This window comes from Salvelinus alpinus, chromosome 25 (genome assembly GCF_045679555.1).
Source record: "Salvelinus alpinus chromosome 25, SLU_Salpinus.1, whole genome shotgun sequence".
In the NCBI taxonomy this organism is placed as follows: Eukaryota; Metazoa; Chordata; class Actinopteri; order Salmoniformes; family Salmonidae; genus Salvelinus; species Salvelinus alpinus.
In genome coordinates, this window is record NC_092110.1 from 15,461,146 (window position 1) to 15,481,878 (window position 20,733).

Here is a 20,733-nt window from a genome sequence, read left to right on the forward strand (position 1 = left end):
AGAACGACAGATTTTTACCTTGTCAGCTTGGGGATTCGATCTTGTAACCTTTTGGTTACTAGTCCAATGCTCTAACCATGCTCTTGCACTATTGTATTTTGAAGACTAAGAACCATGTAGGTTTGTAAGTTTATACACTGGTAATAATTCTAGCTTTTTCTTTCATTTCCCAGATGAAATATATATATTTTTACCTTTATTTAACTAGGCAAGTCAGTTAAGAACAAATTCTTATTTTCAATGACGGCCTAGGAACAGTGGGTTAACTGCCTTGTTCAGGGGAAGAACGACAGATTTTTACCTTGTCAGCTTGGGGATTCGATCTTGTAACCTTTTGGTTACTAGTCCAATGCTCTAACCACCTGCCACCCCAAATATGTTATACTCAATGTATGTTTTTTCATATCCTGAATGTATGTTTTTTTAAGACACAAGATACAGTGAATTATACTGTTAAAATCAATCTTAAATAAAGTTTTATAGCTTTTCAACATGGTGTTCGTTAGTTCCATAATTTCAATTGAAGTCAGTGTTGCCTTTTGACACAATGTAACATTTCAAATTCCATTTATTAGCACATTCCAATGCACAAATGTCAACCAATTACACACCCAGATGACATTTTTCACAATGTTAAGTAACTCCTATGGAAAAACTGAGCCTCATTTTTTTTTAATCTAGAAATTCCACAAACAAAACTCCATATATAACTATAACTCAATACCAGACTGACACCCATACCAGACATGTATTGCCAAATGTAGTGCTTCAGAAATTGGATCTCTGTTGACAGTCAGTGACAGTAGTGGCCTTCAGAACACTGTTAGCAAGGCAAAGACTCCATAGAGCAGGGCACAGGGGTACGCTACCAACAGCCGCTGACCCTCCATAGCCAGGGTGGAGATGAAGATCTTGGAAGCTGAGAGACTGCACCAGCCAAACACCAGCAAGGCCAGGATCGTTCCGATGATCCCTCTGGACGTAAATCAAAAGTCAAATTTGACAGAACAAAGGACATAACAGAACAGAAATCAAGATGAGCAAACTGTGTTTTTCTGTACAATATTATTTAGGCAACCTTTTAATTGTTTTTGGACTGGAAAGGCCTACTCGCTGTAGGGGAAAGACGACTGCAAATGCAGATAGTGCCACAATGGGGAGGAGGCGGTAGCTCAGCACGCTGGCTACACAGCCATAGGACACAGACAGGGAACCCATCAGGGTCAACAGGGTGTAGATCATCATACAGCCGATGGTACTGATCCCATAGACATAGCCAAAGTGGGATTTGCCTGCCTATATAAAAGAGTAAATACATTTCGTAACAGTACACTTTCAGTACAGTACATGCACAGTTACATACAGCAAAGCTACAAATATTTTTTATCTGAATAGTAAATCATGATGACTTGAGCTGTGAAAACATGCAACACACACACACACACTTGGACATGAGCTATTGGGGAGGTTCTTCACCATGAGTAAAGTGACACCCAGAGCAATACAGAACAGAATAGGGTCAGGTCGGTCTCATTCATGATGCTGCCATCTGCTGGGATCATAGGGTTCAGCACTGCCAACGTCTTCTGCCATATGTGCTCAGAATTCATGCCAATCTCTGCACAAATACACAACAGATGAATAAAAACAGATGTGAAGATGAGAAGACCTACAGTTGAAGTCAGAAGTTTACATACACTTAGGTTGGAGTCATTAAAACTCGTTTTTCAACCACTCCACAAATGTCTTGTTAACAAACTATAGTTTTGGCAAGTCGGTTAGGACATCTACTTTGTGCATGACACAAGTCATTTTTCCAACAATTGTTTACAAACAGATTATTTCACTTATAATTCACTGTATCACAATTCCAGTGGGTCAGAAGTTTACATACACTAAGTTGACTGTGCCTTTAAACAGCTTGGAAAATTCCAGAAAATGATGTCATGGCGTTAGAAGCTTCTGATAGGCTAATTGACATCATTTGAGTCAACTTGTGGAGTTGGTGTACTTGTGGATGTATTTCAAGGCCTACCTTCAAACTGACTGCCTCTTTGTTTGACATCATGGGAAAATTAAAAGAATTCAGCCAAGACCTCAGAAAAACAATTGTAGACCTCCACAAGTCTGGTTCATCCCTGGGAGCAATTTCCAAATGTCTGAAGGTACCGCGTTCATCTGTACTAACAATAGTACGCAAGTATAAACACCATGGGACCACGCAGCCATCATACCGCTCAGGAAGGAGATGCTTTCTGTCTCCTAGAGATGAATGTACTTTGGTGCGAAAAGTGCAAATCAATTCCAGAACAACAGCAAAGGACATTGTGAAGATGCTGGAGGAAACAGGTACAAAAGTATCTATATCCACAGTAAAAACGAGTCCTATATCGACATAACCTGAAAGACCACTCAGCAAAGAAGAAGCCACTGCTCCAAAACCGCCATAAAAAAGCCAGACTACGGTGTGCAACTGCACATGGGGACAAAGATCGTACTTTTTGGAGAAATGTCCTCTGGTCTGATGAAACAAAAATAGAACTGTTTGGCCATAATGACCATCGTTAATTGTACTTCAACTGTACTTACTCATACTCTGGGTTAAGGTTATAGCCATTGTAGTCATAGGCCACCTGTCCCTGATCATCGATGTAATACCCTGACTGGTAGAAGTCTTGTTCACATTTCTGAAAGTCCCCCATTGCTGTGGAGTAGGTGGAAAAGATGAAGATAAAGATCATTACTGTAACAGTAGAGTGAAGTAAGGGGCCCTTTTGAGGAGGGCTGCTCAGTTCCCACATGTTATATCACGAAACGAGTTGCCAACCAAATCACAATTTTATAAGATACAAATTAAAATACAAATAGATGACCTATTGCGCTTCATTCTTTGGTCAATATAATACTGACACTACAGCAGAAAATACATGTCAGATATTCAAACAGCAGGTTTCACTCAAACTGCTAAGGCCAGATCATAATTAGTTACTGGGATTGCCTTATTGTTGAGTTCAGATTTCAAACCTTGAGGTAAATTCTGAGCAAGACCTCCTGTTATGTTGTCAGGGGAGAGATTTGAAAGAACATTTGAAGGCTGTGTGGGGATGTACAAATGTATAAATAGTTTCCTCTATTTGAGCTGGGGGCATGATAACCCCAGAGAAGTAGACTAAGTAGCCCACTTTCTATCTAATCTATTTCTTAATTTCCTATTCTTTTTTTTCTCCTTTTTCGAGGTTTAGTAATATGTCTTATGGAAATTAAGCCAGTTGCAGAAATGCAATGGTTTTGGATACTGGGTGCTACTGAACAGAATGAACAATTTCCACTGTTTACATGGCTCTTATTTTGAAGGATTTTCGAACAGCTTAAATCAGATGTTGCTGGCTCAACATGGGTTAAGCCAGTCATATGATTTCCCTGTGGGCAAAGCTGCTTACTTAAAATAAAAAATATATAATAATTTAAAAAAGGGGTAATAGTGGATTAGCATTCATACATTTACAAGGTAGTAATACATTTACATTTTGTTCTACATATGAAAAACCACCAAGTCCAGCTAACTAGCTAGCTACCTTGCTAAACCTAGTATCAGCTGGAGATAAATTAGCTGTCAACGAAATAGCAAGGAAAGCTAGGAAGAGCACAAAAAAGACCTGCTGATATTCTCAACATTTACAGACATTCTTACCATAATTCAGTTCTCTTCTAGCAATTGACGGTGGAATAAAATACGTAATATTTCCACCATGGTTGATGTAAGTATAAATTATTTGAACACAATCATTGATTACATTAATCTCTAGCTAGCTGAAGTCATAGCCAGTTGCTACACCAGTGTAGTAGCTACCAGGGGCACAACTTTCACTGGGGGCACAACTTCCCCCCCCTACATTCTGAAGTTGCATTTAAAAAAGTGGCAACAGTGGGGTAAAAAAGGGGTAAACCCCCCCCCAGTTTTATCATTGGAATGTGATACAAAATGAGGCAACGGTGTGCTTTAGGACAGCTCCGAGTGGTAGGGTAGGCTTTTTGGAGTGTTTATGTGACAAATAAAAATAATAACTATGCCTCCCCCCACTTCTAAAACCATAGTTGCACCCCTGGTAGCTACCTATCTTGTCTCTATCTTGACACATTTTGTTGCAGGACTTGAAGAGATACTTGTACAAACTGTTACCAAGGTATGTTTGTTTGTTGTATGATTGTGTTCATTGTGATTCTTCTGTTGCTGAAACCTAATATTGAACTTGGGAATCCCTAATGTGAAAAGTGAATTTCAGTAGTTTGAATTATGACAAAGGAGTTATGTCATGTGCTGCTCTTCTTCTCCTTATCCACCAGTTTTGAGGGTCTTCATGCAATCATAGTGACAGATAGGGATGGTGTCCCAGTTATTAAAGGTAGGTCTCCCTCACAACTGTGTTTTGTTCTTAAAGCTAGGTCATTTAGTTGACCTTTTCTTGTCCTTGTCCAATGTGTTGTGCTCAGTGTACCTGCTGCATTCTCCTTCAGTGGCGAAAGATAATGCACCAGAATATGCTCTATGGCCAGGCTTCCTCTCCACCTTTGCATTGGCCACCGACCAGGGCAGTAAGCTAAGGCTCTCTAAAAACAAGAGTATCATCTGCTACTATAACACATGCCAGGTAAATACAATCTGGACCTAACATATAAAGGATGTAGGCCTGGGGTGGCTTGGTGATTAGTTGAGTCAGGTGTGTTAGTGCTGGGCTAGAACAACAAAAAAAAGTGCCTTCCCTGGTGCTCCCCAAGAATAGATTGAAAAACACTGACCCATGTGCCTTGTTATGCTGACAATCTCACTTTTTTCCAGATTGGGCAGTTTAACCGGTTACCATTGGTGATCAATTTCATCGCAAGCAGTAGTGCCAACACAGGTAAGATAAAGATCTCTACTTATATATCCTCTGCATGAATGAAGACAAGTACAGCATTCTGAAGTGTTATCCAAACTGTTGTTTGTAGGTTTGATTATCCGTCTGGAAAAGGAGCTCGTACCACTAATCGAAGAGCTACGGCAGGTAGTGGAGGTTGCTTAGGAGTGTATCACCTTGACAGCAATGGGACTATTCTGTGACAGAGTCAGTCATAAAAAAGGATCTACCTGAAAATATTAAATTTTTAATATCTCTATCATGCGCACCCACACATACAGAGAGCTCTGTTGCTGAAAGACATAGATACAGCACATGTTGTTAGTGTCATGATGCTGTGTTTGTTGCCTTAATTTTCTAGTACTTGAATGTAACCCCTTCCTTTCTCGTGTTTGTAATTAATAAACTGACTCATTTGTTGCTAGTTTCTCTATTAAAATAAATATTTATTCACAGTATGAGGGTTACATCTTGTTAATTAAGTAAAATTAAGATCAAGTGAATGTCAACCAGTGAAAGATATCAATCTAGAGAAAATAAAATTCCTGGAAGAACTCAAATCTATCGCAAAAAAATACGATTAGATCCAAAACATTGTCATTGTGCATATCCTGAAAATTACATGGCCATTTTTTGATGGTCAGAGAGCCCAATTGTCTTTTGTCTTGGGTTACCAGCCAGTCATCTGTGGAACAGAAAGGATCTCTGAGGATAACAGGAGTGACAAGCTACCAGACTTAAGGTAATTTAGTTCACTGTGAGAATATGCCTCTTTTGGCTCCTCCTCTTCATGTTGTCATCTTCCTTTTCTTATTTGTGACTGAAAACAAACATTAATTTGTTAGGCTATTTTGCTCTGGCACTACTCCCATTAGTTAAGCATTTGGATTAAGGTAGCCAGTTCAAGCTTTGTTTCTGTTTTATACATTTGAATAGTAATAGTGGATTATGGGCTCACCAGTTTCCATCGTATTATCTTGATCCACTCATCTGCCTCCACACCACTCTTGGCACACAGATAAAATGTCCTCTCAGGGAACACCAAACTAAATAAGAGACCGAATGAGTATTAATGCTAGGTTTAATATCAACAGCTACAGAAAGAGACCCAGCAACAAAATAAAGTAGCTGAGTGGAGGTTAGAACTTCTCCTGTCATCACTCTGGTTGCACTTCCTCTTATCTGCCACTGCCATCGGCCACCATGATCCATATTTTATATTCCTCTGTAAGCGGAAGTGAAACCAACAGATATGTTTAAAAATGCCCACTGAGGTTTACCAAATTCAAGATTGAACAATGAAACTAGCACCAGTGGCAAAAAAAAAAACTGAAGGGAAGGCTGACCTTCAACAGCAGTGTATTGTAGTCAAAACAGTATTATTAATTGTTAGTCAATAGTCTGTAAAGGCCTTAATCACGAGAGTTGGTAGGCCCACTCTTGGCTCAGTGGATTGGAGCTCTCACCAGAAGCAGTTGACTCTGTCCTTGGAGTAGTCAAACTGGACTGCAGAGCATGCTGTCAGATCAATGGTGCGAATAGGCTCATCAAACTAAGACAGGAGAGCAAATGAGAGATGGCAACACCATCCTCTCACAAACACTGACAAATAAAATCTAGCCATTCATAATATTACATCTGTATCATAAACCATGACTGCTATCAGAGACATGGTTTCTACTCACCATTTTGTCCTTAAAGTATTTGAGCTCATTTCTGTTTAATGTGAACCACCTCTGCTTCCAGTTCTGAAAAAACAAAACATAAATTGAAAGTCTTTCAACCAGAACAGTCCACTAAACCTGGTCTGTACAGCTGCCTATTTCTCTCACCTTTACGACTGCTCCTAACTTGACCAGATAGCCCTCCTTTGTTCCAAACTGTGAACAAAATCATTAAAAAAACAATATCATGAGGTTTGTGATACTTGACCTAAGTAATTATGTTATGATTAACCTATGTTTGCTTCACTAATAAATGAGCTTGTGGTCATACCGATGGAGCGTTAGCCACCAGGTCGCTCTCTGTTCGTCCTGTCTGCATGGCGGTGTGAACCCGCACAGACTCATAGATGGACGGCTCTTCTACACGCCATGGATATGGGCATTTAAGAACAATGAGGGTTCCTGGTTGAGTGAAAGGTCAAGGTTCAGGTTAGGAGTCTTGAGGGTATACCAAGGGATATATTTCAGTCGTTGAAAATATAAATAAACAGCAGGGAAATGGTTAGGTTTAGACTTTGGATTCAGTAAGGTCTGAAGAACTGGTCTCAAGCCAACCTGTCTCACTGCCCAGCAGAGGCTGGTTGGCAAAATGGCTGACAAAGTCCTGGAGGGACGCAAACTCATTGAAGCCAAAAGCGTAGCCACTGCTTTTCCGTGTCACATGGAAATGTTTAACTGAATCCTTGGCTCTGTATAAGGAAAGAAAAAAAGCATGTGGTGAATGGGAATCCTTCTGAAATGGGGCATGGAAGAGGGAGGGAGACGTTTTACTTTTTAAGAGGGATGGGATAGGTAGGCCCACCTGACAGAGAGGGCAAAGCTGCCAGGACCCTCATGACTGTTTCGGAGGAGATAGCTGCCATCTTTCCCATTGGATAGGAGGAGAGCTTCAGCGGCATGGCGGGACAGGTCAAAGTGGTACCATCTGGGAAAGGTGGAAGACAGACAAAGACAATCAGAGTATAGCATCTAACAGACATGCATCACTAATGTGAATGGTGAGCAGACTCATGAAATCTTTCGGTTACAACCGTAACCCCGGTTCTCTGATAGTATGAGTGAGGTATTTCACTTATGTGATACGCCCCCAGCGTATTCGTCAGAAGCCTTTATTACACTACACCAGCCATGATTGGCTGGATGTCGAGACGTGTGCGTCGGAAAAGATTGTCCCTACTACCCAATAAAAAAGGCCCAATGCAGCATCTCTGAGTCATTCAAAAATAAGCAACACCTATTCCTCGCTCATGCAAGGAGGGTGGTCTGGTGAAATGCCTCACTCATACTATCAGAGAACCGGGGTTACGGTCGTAACCTAAAGTTCTCTTTCAAGTATTTGTTTTGGTATTATGGAATATACTGACTCCTGTATTGCCAGACAAGCTTATCCTGACGACCGACTGCCCTGTGCGATATTACACACAAATGGGCTTTGCCCCTCAGAAGATCCTACACGTTAACCAGTATGCGCTAGGGTCGGTGCAGTGACATCGAGCATATAAAACTTCGCAAATGTATTAGGCGAAGCCCAGCTCGCTGCTGAGCAAATATCCTGGCTAGATATGCCCTTAAATAAAGCCCAGGACGTAGTCATTCCTCTAGTAGAATGAGCCCGTAGGCCAGCAGGAGACTGAAGACCCTTACTTGTGTAGGCTAAAGGACATAACAACCCCTCTCCCACTGCATAGTGGGGGCGAAGTGAGCGTTTTACCCGTGTGAGGTTTCGCCCAGGAAACAAACAACTGATCACATTTTCTAAATCCCTTAGGCCTGTCCATGTAGATGTGCAGAGTGCGTACTGGGCACAACATATGCAACCGTTGATGTTCCGGAGAGGAAAACGGTGGGGGATAAAAAGCTACCAGCTCAAGGGGAAGACACATCAAAGATGGGTTAATAATCTTAGGGATAAAGGCGGGGTTAGGCCGCAATGATACCCTGTTGTTACCAGGTGAAAATTGTGCACATGATGAGTGCGTGAATGTCACTTACACGCTTCGCGGAGGCCAATGCTAGTAATAGCGTGGTCTTAAATGAAAGCCTCTTCAGTTCCACCTGATCCAAGGGCTCAAAAGGTTGTTGGCATAGAGCATCCAAAACAATTGATAAATCCCATGACGGGGCAAGCTGTTTGGATACCGGACGCAAACAACGTGCACCCTTGAGAAAACAGGTGACAAGGGGTTGTTGCTCCGCTGTCGTGCTCCCAAAACCCACATGACAAGCCAAAATAGCTGCTAGATATACCTTAATAATAGAAAAAGCATTTCCTTTTTCTAATAATTCCTGTAGAAACCTCAGGATTACCGGGACAGAGCACTGGAATGGCATTGTCTGTGATTTAGTGCACCATTCCTCAAACATGAGCCATTTACAATTATAAAAGGGACTCTGAATAGTTGAAATTACATTTTGGGGAAGCCCAGCTGTGTTCAAGTTGAACCATTCACAGGCCAGGCCCAGAGTGCCAAACGTTCTGGGTGAGGATGGAAAATCTCCCCTCGCGCATGTTTTAAAAGAGACCAGGTTCCCTCTGCGAAACAGTGCTAGGCAATCTTGAAATGTTCTTATATGTTCCACTGAAAGGCGAGCTTTGAATGAATCCGAAACTAGGAAAGAGATTGGAAAGAGCCTAGGAAACTTAGGAAAGAGATTGTCTGCATGGGAATCAGAACGCTCTTTACTGTGTTCATTCTGAAACCTAGAAATGTTAGGTGTTCCAATAGTAGCTGACTGTGTTTTAAGACCTGGTCTCGGTTGCGCGCACAGCAGCCAATCGTCTATGTACGTCATCAGCCGAATGTCCCTCTCTCTGGGGCTATGGTTGCCTCCGTACACTTCGTAAAACACGAGGTGACAGTGAGAGGCCAAAAGAGAGTACCAGAAATTTGTAGATTACGCATTGAAAAGCGAATCTGAGAAATTTCCTGCGAAGAGGGTATATTGAGATGTGAAAGTAAACGTCCTTCAGGTCGACGGATACGAACCAATCGCCTGGGCGCACAGAACGTAGCAGAGCAGTGTGTGTCAACATTCTGAACGTGTACTTTCTCATGTTCCTGTTCAGAGGACGTAGATCTAGTGTCGAACGTATGCCGCCCCCCTATTTGGGAACCAGGAAATATCTTGAGAAAAAAAACGCAGTGGCTTTGCTCTGGAGGAACAATTCTTATTGCCCTTTTCTCTATTAGCGATGTGATTTCCTTCCGGAGTACACACGCTGATTCCCCCTGAGCCTGAGCGCATATAATTCCCTTGATACGAAGCGGAGTGATAGCGAATTGTAGTCTGTATCCCCTGTCTATCGTGCCCTGTACCCAGATTTACATGGCGCATGCCCGCCAGTTCTCTCTCCGCTCCAAGAGAGGGCTGACCGGGCCTCCCCCCACAGACGGTTCAGCAGCACCATCTGCCAGGGGAGAGTGTAGGACAGTCCGCGACGCACTGTGCATGTTCGGCTGGCCCGTAGCTGGAGAGCGCTTATGTGGCCTATCACCACAGAAGGAATGGTAGCCCCCTCTGATGGCGTTGTAGGGAAGCACCCTGTTTGTTTTGATTTTGTGAGAAACAACATGTCTGACTGCGCCCTGTAGCCTGGTTGCGCTAGTGTTAACATTTTTAATGTGAACTGACATTGGGGAGTGTTTTAGACTAGACAGGGGCCTTGTAGAAGCATCCACCTGAACATTGTCTCTTCTCACTGTACTCTGTGACCACCGACTTGGACCCAATACGCTGGAAAGAACACTGAGGTGCCTGGGAACTTGCATCCTGGAACAGGCTCAGAATTGGCGGAGGAGATATAACTGCGCTTGGGGGTGGCCGTTCTCGCCTCTCTGGCAATGGGGACATTGCTAGGCCATACCCTTCTTCCTCCTTACACCCTGGGTGGGGTTTGGGGCAGGCTGGTTCCTTGGTGCCATGGGTGGGACGGGAGGGTTCTTAGACCAGGGGCCCTTAGGGTCCAAGGTTCTCTGCTGCCCTGGACTCTTAAAGGTCGAGGGGGGTCGACCTGCTGCAGCCTGGGCGAAGGTGTGGCAAGGCACAGGGGAGGCACTGGGCTGTGTCTTCCTGGGCAGACAGAGCTGGAGGGCTTCACCCTCAATCTTTTTCTCCTCGCACCGTTTCTGCATCATCTCGACGGTGGGACCGAAAAGGCCTTTAGGGTCTACTGGAGCATCCAGGATCTTCAGTTTCTCACTATCAGACACCGTGGATAGGTTGAGCCATCGAGCCCTCCTGGGATATCATGAGCCCAATCGCTCTTCCTGACGCCTGGACAGTGGCTTTAAGCAGACGCAGGTTGAGGTCTGTGGCAATACAGATCTCATCCCACAGACCAGGCTCCAGTGTGACCGCTAGCTCATCCTGTAGCTCAGCTTGATATGCCGAGAGCATGGATGCGGCGCTGAGAGCCCTCACCGCTGTGACGCCCGACCTGTAGACCTTCTCTGTCACAGAGGACTGGAAGCGCTCGTACTTGGTTGGTAAGGTGGGGCCAGTCGAGGTCACGGAGGACTTCTGGCTGGGGTGTAGATTGGAAGCCACCCGGGGTTCGATGGCTGGCGTGTGGGCAAGCCCAATCCCTGCCATGTCAACACAGTCCAATCCCACTACCTTAGACAGGGTTCTTGAAGGAGAAAGGTGTACTCCAGGTACAGGTAACCTCCTCCAGGCATTCTGGGAAGACTGATAGTAATCGCCTGACTGCCCGTTTGGCTTTGGGTAGCCTCTTACCGGGACGTGGTGGTCTCTGCTACTGCATTGGGCCAGGGAATCACCAGTTTATTCGCAGTGCGTTTGCACACGTCCTGCAGGTCCACACCGAGAACTGGTGGGGATGGCGCCCCGTCTGCGTGTCCGGTTTCGGATTCCCTGGCAGGAGGCTTGGTTTCCTGGCCTGAGGGTTGAAGGAGTCTTCGTCTCCATTCGATGATTCCGAAAGGAGGCTGTCGGAAAACCCTTTGGAGTCGTTATCGTCTCCAATCAGGAAGCCCGGCAGGAAGGCCGTAAGGTCGTTGCTGGAGTCCTCCAACAGTGGGGCAATGGAATTGAGCTGGTCTCCCCAGCTAGCGCTAGCCGTCACTTTACGGTTCCCTGTTTGGATATCCATCACCTCTGGTGAGCAATCGGGAACGCCGGCCCCCCATGTTAGGGTCCTGTTGACTCAGGCTAGCTTGGCATGTTAGCCTGCGACGGAGGCTCTTCACAGTGAAGAGGGCACAGTGTGGACAGGAGTCAGGGAAGGCTTCCTGGGCATGTGGCAACCTAAGGCAAGCGGAGCACACAGAGTGGGTGTCTTTAGCCGATATCTTGTTTCGATAGGAGCAGATTCGTGCCGGGAGCTTCTCCTCGTTTGGGGTGGGAGATGCTTTTTTCACCATAGCTTGGATGCTATTTTTTTAGCTGTCAGAAAAAAACTAGTGTGGTAGGCTAGTCCGATAACCCACTAATCGCTAGCTATCTCCGTGGCACTTGTTGTGATGGCCGGATACCGTTTCCAAAAAACAACAGGTTAGAAAAGATAGCTTGGTGTAGCTAGTAAAACTTTTCTTGTCGAAGTAAAACCACAAAAGCTAGCTAGCGTGGTGGCTAGCTTGCTAACGACTAGTCACTGTTTGGATACAGCTAACTTGGTCGTGAACGAGTTAGCCATGTCACAGCTGTACATGTTCCTCCCTCAAATAATTTTCCTCTAACTATGGTGAAGGAAAATGAAAATTGTCACCACCGCACAGTCCCGAGAATAGCGCCCAGTGAGCGAGTTGTAAGTTCACGTCTGTGGACAGTTTAGCTAGATCTGGAAAATGCAGTCGTGTCGAGGTAAGCTTTCTGATGAAAAGCGAGAAGAGGTGTTTGAATAACTCAGAGATGCTGCATTGGACATTTATAGGATAGGAGGGACATCCTTCCCCGGCGCACACGTCTCGAAGTCCAGCCAATCATGGCTGGCGTAGTGTAATAAAGGCTTCTGATGAATACGCTGGGGACATATCCCATATACCACTAAGGTGCAACAGACTAGCAGGAAGTGCATGTTAAACCCAAATAATTATTGGCAAGAGAAACATGCACACGGTAAGATCTGAAAAGTAAAGTGCCACCATGTAATGAACAGCTGCAGTGTGTGTGTATGAAACACTGACCAATTGTTCTCAAGTGACTTCACCATGCAAAGGCACTTTAGAGGTCACTTCATGGTTTGACCCACTTCTGACATTGAGACAAAGCTGTTGATCCCCAAACAAACAAGACAGCTGCAGAAAAAAATCACTGTAACTAATGTGGATGTGAAAGTTGGGTATTTGCATTGCAGATGGCAGAGTCGTACTTATTTCACACTTCAATAAACTCAACGCCAACGCCTGCACTAGAATAGGTACAACAGAATGTCATGTAGTGAGAACTTGAATATTTATTTTTCCTTTATTCAAAGGAGCAGTTTGGAATTCATACAACAATAAAGCGATCACCCCACTACTTTTTGGGTAAAGGATGGGACTGGAGTTAGAGAAATGTAACCGCTCAAATGAATCTACGGAACTATAGCTGCAAGGACACCAGTTTGATAAAGATATATTTTTAACCATGTTTTGAAACTATACCGTGTTTATATTGTTAACAAACAATGGAGTAAAACAAGCTCATATATTGGGTTCTGGTGGGGTAGGCTACAGTTGAAGTAGTTTATATTAGGCATTTAAATTATATTCTTCAAGATTCAATGGCTTTATATCATGCATTTTTAAATTGAGGTTGTAAACAATACTATGCCTAAAGGGATTTCCTTCTCTAGAACGCCTTTCAGGTATTGACCTAACGTTCCTTCCTGAACAATGCTAAAACGCACTGCCCATGAAGAATACTTTAATTTCCTTTTGATCGGGTATGCTCTAAAATAAGATTTACGAATAGGCAAAATTATAATTAAGACATTCTTACCCTAACGACTCCAACTCATCGTCGACACTTGGCGTATCACTGTAGTAGCTCATCGTGTAAACGATGGCAGTTCACCTGTGCGCTTCTCAGTCTCCACCTGTCAGGTTACCGAGTCGACTCAACATTCTAAAAGCACAGACCGAAATCGACACACTGACTGACCAAAATAAAACTACCATACGAGGAAGTTGTCTCGGCTGCTGGCTGGGAAGATTAAATTAGACATGCTACGTCATTCCACAACAAAACAGAACATACTGTAAGCCTACGGTATGGCTGTGCCATAGTGATGTGCCCACTGCATCTCAAAGTCCACAGCTTGCTTGTAGGATTACACTGTTCTTTATATTTCAAAATAAATAAAGTGGTAGAGGGTAGGACGAAGAGGGGTTGACTGAGACCCCTTAACACTTGTTTAGAATACTAGGCAAATTAAGTAGTTTGCTGGCATATAATAAACCTCATTATTGTACACAAATGAACATGACATTTAACAACACTAAGTTTTAAAAAATTTACATGACACAGACCATGTGATTTGCTAATGTATTTACAGCAGTAAACACATTTGGAAGTAAGTTGATATAAAATAATGATTTTATTAAAAACAAGCAACTAATTTATAATCATTGCTTTTACAATTTCACTATAGGTCAAATCAGCTGCCCTTTCCATGTTGCGTGGATTTGACAAGCAGGATTTTACTGTAAAAAACAATTAAAAAAATATGAGTCTAATTTAACCACATACAATACTGAGGATTAATCAATCTAAAGAAGATTTGCATGTGGTAGAGGCTGTTGCATAGAGGTCACTTCTCAGAAGCAGATATAAATGGCAATGGCATTGTCCAGGCAAACTCAAGAGAACATTTGTAAAGCCTACTTCACATACAGGAGGGCCATATCTGAACCCTCTTCCCGTACTTACGCCTATTAAGTTGCACTTTTGGTTGTCTTGCTTTAGAAGCCCCAGGATCTCTATCATCTTGCCACATTACATTTTCAACTTCCAGTGTGTAAATTTACATTGCATTTTGGTCCTTGTCTTCTAACTAAACGTGTGCTGCCCTTTGGCCAGGTCTCTCTTGAAAAAGAGATTGTACCTCAATGAGAAAATAAAGGTTAAATAAATCAATACATCCCATGTTTAAATGTACTTCAAGGCTCCTTTACCGAACGTGACAACAGCTAAGTGCGGGTTGGTAGGTAATAGTGGTGGGAAATGTCAGGTCCATGCCAAATCCATGTAAACTCCTGTCAAAATAGATTCAAGTGTGATTCATACATTTACATACTGTTATCACCTACCCAAGCCACAGAGATCAGTGGTTAGGAGGGTAAGGCCACTGTACAGCATTCGGATTTTGCCCAACTATAGAGCCCTGCATTGGGGTGTCATAATACCCATAAAACCTAGCGGTGAAAAGTTTTTCCACCATTAATTTTTCGCATAGGGAATTTTAGAAACGCTTAAAATAAGGATTGTGTTTTGTTTAAGCTTACCTAGGTGTGATGTTTTGATAACCATGTAAATCTCTCCAACAAGGTGACTTTTATCAATATATTCATCTCTATTTACTCTCAGATTCAAAAATGCTAATTAGCATCAAAGTAGACATTATACAAAACTACAAATCCCTGCAAGCTCCTGCACGTCATCTCTCGCTGACACCTTTGCTAACAGGTATTGTGTCAATTTAAAACTGGCACACGACAGTTCACAGAATTGTAAATTTAAAGAAATGTAACCAATTTATTCAATACTAAATTTAGCAAACAGATAGTTAATCCAGATCATCATGGCATTTGTAGTTCTATATGATAGCCACATTAGCAACTAATTAGCATTTCATTTTTGGGGAGTAAATACATGCGAATATATTGATAAAAGTCACTTGTTGTCCTAGAGAGATTTACACGGTTATCAAAACGTCACACCAGGGTAGGGCTACACGAAACACAGCTCTTATTTTAAGTGTTTCTAAAGTCTCCCATGAGAAAAATGAAGGGCGGAAAAACGATTGGAACCATTTTATGGGTATTATGCCTTTGGTACTTTATGTGACCTCCCCGTCGCCACGGTTCATATGCAATAATATGCGTTGCTCACAATTTCATTTTGGTGTGTTTGTTTAAGAAACACCAACAACAAAGAGATGTGCGTAAACACAAAACGAGTCATAGCTTGATGCTAACTTAACAAAGAAGTGTACGCAGCTCAAGGATTGTAAACACATTCCAAACATTGCACGCACTCCAGCATATCGTTTCACCATTCTCAACCAAGCAGTGTAAATGACAGAAAAAATAACATTCAAATATTCTTTCACGTTACCTGGAATTGCGTAACATAATTCAGTAGAGGAATGTAACCAGTGTAGTACAGTACACATGTTTTCATGAAAAAAAAGAAAAAAGCTTGTCAACCCTCTGATATCACGTCACATAGCGATTGTTTCACAGCTCCCATTCATAACTCTGTGACAGGATGAGTTAAACAGTCGCTAAATCAATCTATAAGCAATCTTCTGAGAGTAACTAGCTACTGGGGACTAAGCCTATGATAACTACTAGCATTCTGTTCCCTACATGCTCAGTGTACTCTGAAGGGGGCCCGAATGTACCACGCCTAGCGGAATGTTCGGGTGTAGTGCACTATGCCTCACACCTGATTGTGTCAAAGTACTAGCGTAGCGCAGAGACACATTTATGAATGTCTAATGTGTCTTTACCCTCGACGCACTTGTGTGGATTCAGTATATTCACCTGTAGGCCGTCATTGTAAATAAGAATTTGTTCTTAACTGACTTGCCTAGTTATATAAAGGTTACATAAGAAAAAATACAAAAAGTCCACATCACCAATCTTTTCTCAAGTACCAGGAGAGGCTATACATCCATGACTCCATGTTAATGCAACTCTAGGCACATGCAAGAAACATATCCATCTCTTTCCCATGGATAGACAGCATGGTGTTCTTAACCATCATCATCAGTGAGCAACCCATGCAAGACAGCTAGTTTTGAAGGGTGTAGGGTTGAACCCTGCAGCCTCCCCCTGTAGCCACCACAGGTGGCCCGTGGTACCTTAATTGGGTAAGACATGCTCATAGTAATGGTTGGAACTTAATTAATGCATGGTATCGAACATATCAAACATGTTTTCCATGTGGTTTATCCCATTCCATTCACTCCATTCCAGCCATTATTATGAGCCGTCCTCCCCTCAGCAGCCTCCTGTGGTAGCCACCCCCTGTAGCCTCTGTGAGGTCAGGAGAGCAAAGAGCCAGTGGCAGCACTGCCTTCCTTCAGCTCTGAAGGGAGTCTGAAGTCAGGGTCAGGGACCTTGATGTCTGAGTCTTCCACGTTGATGACGAGACCCCTGGTTTTACTCTGGGTCTGGTTCCAGCGCTGCATCCTTCTACAGTAGTCATCTGGATTGAGCTGGTCCATCAGAGCAGCCTTCACTGTGTCAGAGGGGCAGATGCTGTTGTGCAGGGCCTGAAACAGGAATCTGAAAGAGTGGCAGTGAGAATGGGAAGGTATAAAAGTTGTACGTTTTTATTATTTATTTGAAGATGGTTTTATGATGTGGGTCTCAAATCGAGCAGCAATTCTCTCTGAAAAAGGTTGGCACCACTGTGTTTGTGAGTGTATACCTTGGTAGCAGTGCCAGCATGGTGGTGAGGGCACACACTCCGTAGAAGAGTGGTTGGGACATCTGTAGCTTGTCCACACCAAGGGGATTGTTGGGGGGGCTACACGTCACACACACCACACTGAAGACCAGGGTGAAAGAGAAGTAGAAGAGAGCACTACCCACCAGCACTAACACATGTAGCCATGTCTGTAACACAGGAACATAGCACAGATCAACATAGGAATATAAATAGAGTACATAACATGGAATAACAGGATCCCAGGTGCACTTATAGCTAAATGCCTCACACTAGTGTAGTCCACTAGTTGCCCCCTTCAAAATGCAGTATCATTATCAGCCTATGGGTGGGTCAGGTCAGGTGTGAGTCTCACCAGTGTGCGGCTCTCGATGACCTGGTGCAGTAGGATAATGAGGAGGGACGAGGCATTGATAGGAGAACCAAAGGAGAGCATGTCTGCATCCGACCCTGCGTATGCCTGACCAAAAATAAAGACCAAAAAAGTTCATTATGAATGAGGAAATCCTTTGATGTCTTTATAGGCAGGGAATGACATGATGCCGTATTAAACCGAAACTACACCCAGATTACAGAGAACAACACCACCTCACTGACCCATTCTCAGGGTATAGGATTACACAATTTAGACACAGAACACAAAACATCAATGGGAATACAACTACTAGTGCAAATCTAGTGTAAATCTACTCACAAAGTAAGGAACAAAGAAACAGACAAGGCTTTGGTAAATAGCGTCCAGCATTGTCAGCCAGAAGGTAGAAGTGAGGTAGGCCTGGAGAGATAAATAAACAAAAGATATGAATTAGTGTGTGTGTTAGTGCTGGACTAGAACAGAAATGTACCCAAGGACCGGAGTTGGAAAACTTTGTCCTAATACTACCAGATTCCACCTTCACATACCTTGGAATTCTGTCCAGATTTGTAGAGCTCCGGTAACTTAATGAGGGTGTCTGCAGACACGTCTTTGTCCAGGATCCCGTAGAGAAGGGGAGGGACGGAGGTGAAGAGGAGGTTGAAGAAGATGAGCACCCAGGAGTTGGTCATAACACTCCCCGAGAATCCACAGAAGAACTGGTACCAGAACAGCAGGTTTACATACATCTACACACACAGGAAGAGAGTGGGAGGGAGGAAGAGAAAATAAAGAGATAGTGAGTGTGTATGTGTCTTTATGTGTGTGTCTGTGTGTGGGTGAGTGAGTGAGATATATTCTTACCACATTCTTGTAGAAGAAGTAGAGAATCATGTTTGCTAGGCGTGTGTAGCACCAGTGTCCATGGACCAACAGCAGCTTGCGGAGGTGTTTAAACCTGGAGATGGCAAAGTCACTGGACATCACAGCCTGCATGCCCTCCTGGCCAGATATCCCAATGCCAACATCTGCTACCTGGATCATACTGACATCATTGGCTCCATCACCTAGACAAAAAGGATGCCCCAGACTTAAGAAATTTACATTTGAAACACTAAGACAGGGCTTTTCCTACTTATAATGCCTTATAAATGTGTATAAATATGTATACAGTAGATCCTGTACTCATTTATTAAAGCGTTACCGACTCTTCCACTGACCTATGGCGAGGGTCATGACTCGGAGCTGGTCCTGTACCAGCCGTACCACCTGGCTCTTCTGCAGGGGGGTGGAGCGGCAGCAGATCACGGCCCTGCAGCACCGGCTCAGCTCCAGGAAGTCCCCTTTCAGGTCCTCCTGCAGGGCAAACTCCAGCGTGCGCCCGTCTACAACCAGGGTGAAGCCCGACGTGCCCTCAGCTGCCTCTCCGCACTCCATCTCCGTCCGCAGCTCCAACAACAAGGCCTTGCACGCCTCCTGAAGAGACACACACCAGGATAAGGAAGATACACAGCAGGATGACAGGAAAGTAATTTGAAAGAGTACAAATAATTCAGACTATCAGGATAACATTCACCTTGCTACCACAATTAGCTGTCAGCAGTTGGTCTGTGGACCTGAGTAGTTTGCAGGCACAGGCAATGTTTATGGCAGTCTCTTGTTTGTCCCCAGTGAGGACCCATACTTTGACCCCTGCTCTCTGTAGTGCCTCGATGGTCTCTGGGACCTCTTCCTGGAGTCTATCCACTATCCCTGTTGCCCCTGGAGACATAAACAGTAACACTACAATCAGCCATTGCAGTTGGTTGATGCTAGCCCCTAACCAAGTTGCTGCTTGTATTTACCTCCTTCAGGTTATAAACCAGTGTAGGAGCAGCACTTTTGACTATGAAAGTTACAGGCTGTACTTTTAATTGATTGGGACCCTATGACTAGTACTTAAGCAATACATTTAATAAATCACCCTTATTCTCCTAATGGTGCAAATAAAACATGTCTGTGGAGTATGGTGTTTTACCCAGTAGAGTCAGGTTGGTCTCCAGTCTTTGTGCAGACTCCAGTAGAAGCTCCTCTCTGTTCTCTATACTGGTCTCCGCAAACGCATGACGCTTCAACCAAAGCTCATACTCCTCCTCCTCCAAAACCTGTCAGCACAATAGAATAAACCCTACAAATAACACTGTTGGGCGATTTTCAAAGCCATAGTCAATCAATCAACAACATAATACTTTTAGCAAAAATATTTAACTTTATCTTACAATCTGTGGATACTATGCGAATAGAAACAGTTCAGAATCTTTGTAAAACATCACAGCACAGTTGAAAAATATATGGCACGTGGAAATCAAGCAAGGCTGGTCTATGGTGGGATGGACTTAGAGTAGCTGAGCGGTGGGATTAAAAACTCATGATCTATAAGAGTTATGAATGAAAATACTATATAATGTGTCCTGGATCTGTCTGAGTACTATGTATCCAAATGTAATATACATTTAAAAAAATATATTTCTGTTAAGTAATATTGTGTATAAAATCTCTATGTATGAAAAATGTGTTAAAAATGTACAGTACCAGTCAAAAGTTTGGACACACCGAATCATTCAAGGGATTTTCTTAATTTTTTACTATTTTCTACATTGTAGAATAATAGTGAAGACATCAAAAATATTAAATAACATATATGGAATCACGTAGTAACCAAAAAAGTGTTAAACAAATCAAAATAGATTTTAGATTCTTCAAAGTATCCACCCCTTGCCTTGATGACAGCTTTGCACACTCTTGGCATTCTCTCAATCAGCTTAATAAGGACTGCTTTTCCAACAGTCTTGAAGGACTTCCCACATATGCTGAGCACTGCTTTTCCTTCACTCTGCGGTCCAACTCATCCCAAACCATCTTAATTGGGTTGAGGTCGGTTGATTGTGGAGGCCAGGTCATCTGATGCAGCACTCCATCACTCTCCTTCTTGGTCAAATAGCCCTTACACAGCCTGAAGGTGTGTTTTGGGTCATTGTCCTGTTGAATAACAAATGGTAGTCCCACTAAGCGCAAATCAGATGGGGTGGTGTATCGCTGCAGAATATTGTGGTAGCCATGCAGTTTAAGTGTGCCTTGAATTCTAAATAAATCCCTG

General features: G+C 43.2%; 2 protein-coding genes and 1 pseudogene across 4 annotated transcripts in view; all 3 read right to left on the minus strand.

Annotated features, from left to right (window-relative positions):
- Positions 1-550: 550 nt before the first annotated feature.
- Positions 551-2,702, minus strand: LOC139553046 (protein YIPF7-like; annotated as a pseudogene).
- Positions 2,703-5,323: 2,621 nt separating this feature from the next.
- dapp1 (dual adaptor of phosphotyrosine and 3-phosphoinositides) lies at positions 5,324-13,776 on the minus strand. Of its 2 annotated transcripts, none has more exons than XR_011670653.1 (9): positions 13,565-13,776; positions 7,425-7,547; positions 7,178-7,311; positions 6,894-7,024; positions 6,731-6,778; positions 6,584-6,646; positions 6,365-6,450; positions 5,857-6,123; positions 5,324-5,718 (listed from the first exon to the last, which is right to left on the minus strand). XR_011670653.1 is itself a non-coding variant. In XM_071365751.1 (9 exons), the coding sequence occupies exons 1-9, from the start codon at positions 13,615-13,617 to the stop codon at positions 5,695-5,697; spliced, it is 750 nt and encodes a 249-aa protein (XP_071221852.1). In that variant the 5' UTR covers positions 13,618-13,767; the 3' UTR covers positions 5,324-5,694. The 2 variants fall into 2 exon arrangements, 1 of the variants encoding a protein (XP_071221852.1); XM_071365751.1 differs by having other exon boundaries at positions 5,857-5,944; positions 13,565-13,767.
- Positions 13,777-14,143: 367 nt separating this feature from the next.
- atp10d (ATPase phospholipid transporting 10D) overlaps positions 14,144-20,733 on the minus strand; it is a 32,208-nt gene continuing 25,618 nt past the window's right edge. For both annotated transcript variants that reach the window (XM_071365750.1, XM_071365748.1), the window contains exons 13-21: positions 19,615-19,741; positions 19,174-19,358; positions 18,818-19,073; positions 18,462-18,664; positions 18,146-18,346; positions 17,937-18,017; positions 17,598-17,702; positions 17,225-17,412; positions 14,144-17,079 (exon numbers count right to left, since the gene is read on the minus strand). In XM_071365750.1, the coding sequence (XP_071221851.1) occupies positions 16,836-17,079; positions 17,225-17,412; positions 17,598-17,702; positions 17,937-18,017; positions 18,146-18,346; positions 18,462-18,664; positions 18,818-19,073; positions 19,174-19,358; positions 19,615-19,741 (1,590 nt within the window). In that variant the 3' untranslated portion in view covers positions 14,144-16,835. The remainder of the gene's footprint in view (positions 17,080-17,224; positions 17,413-17,597; positions 17,703-17,936; positions 18,018-18,145; positions 18,347-18,461; positions 18,665-18,817; positions 19,074-19,173; positions 19,359-19,614; positions 19,742-20,733) is intronic.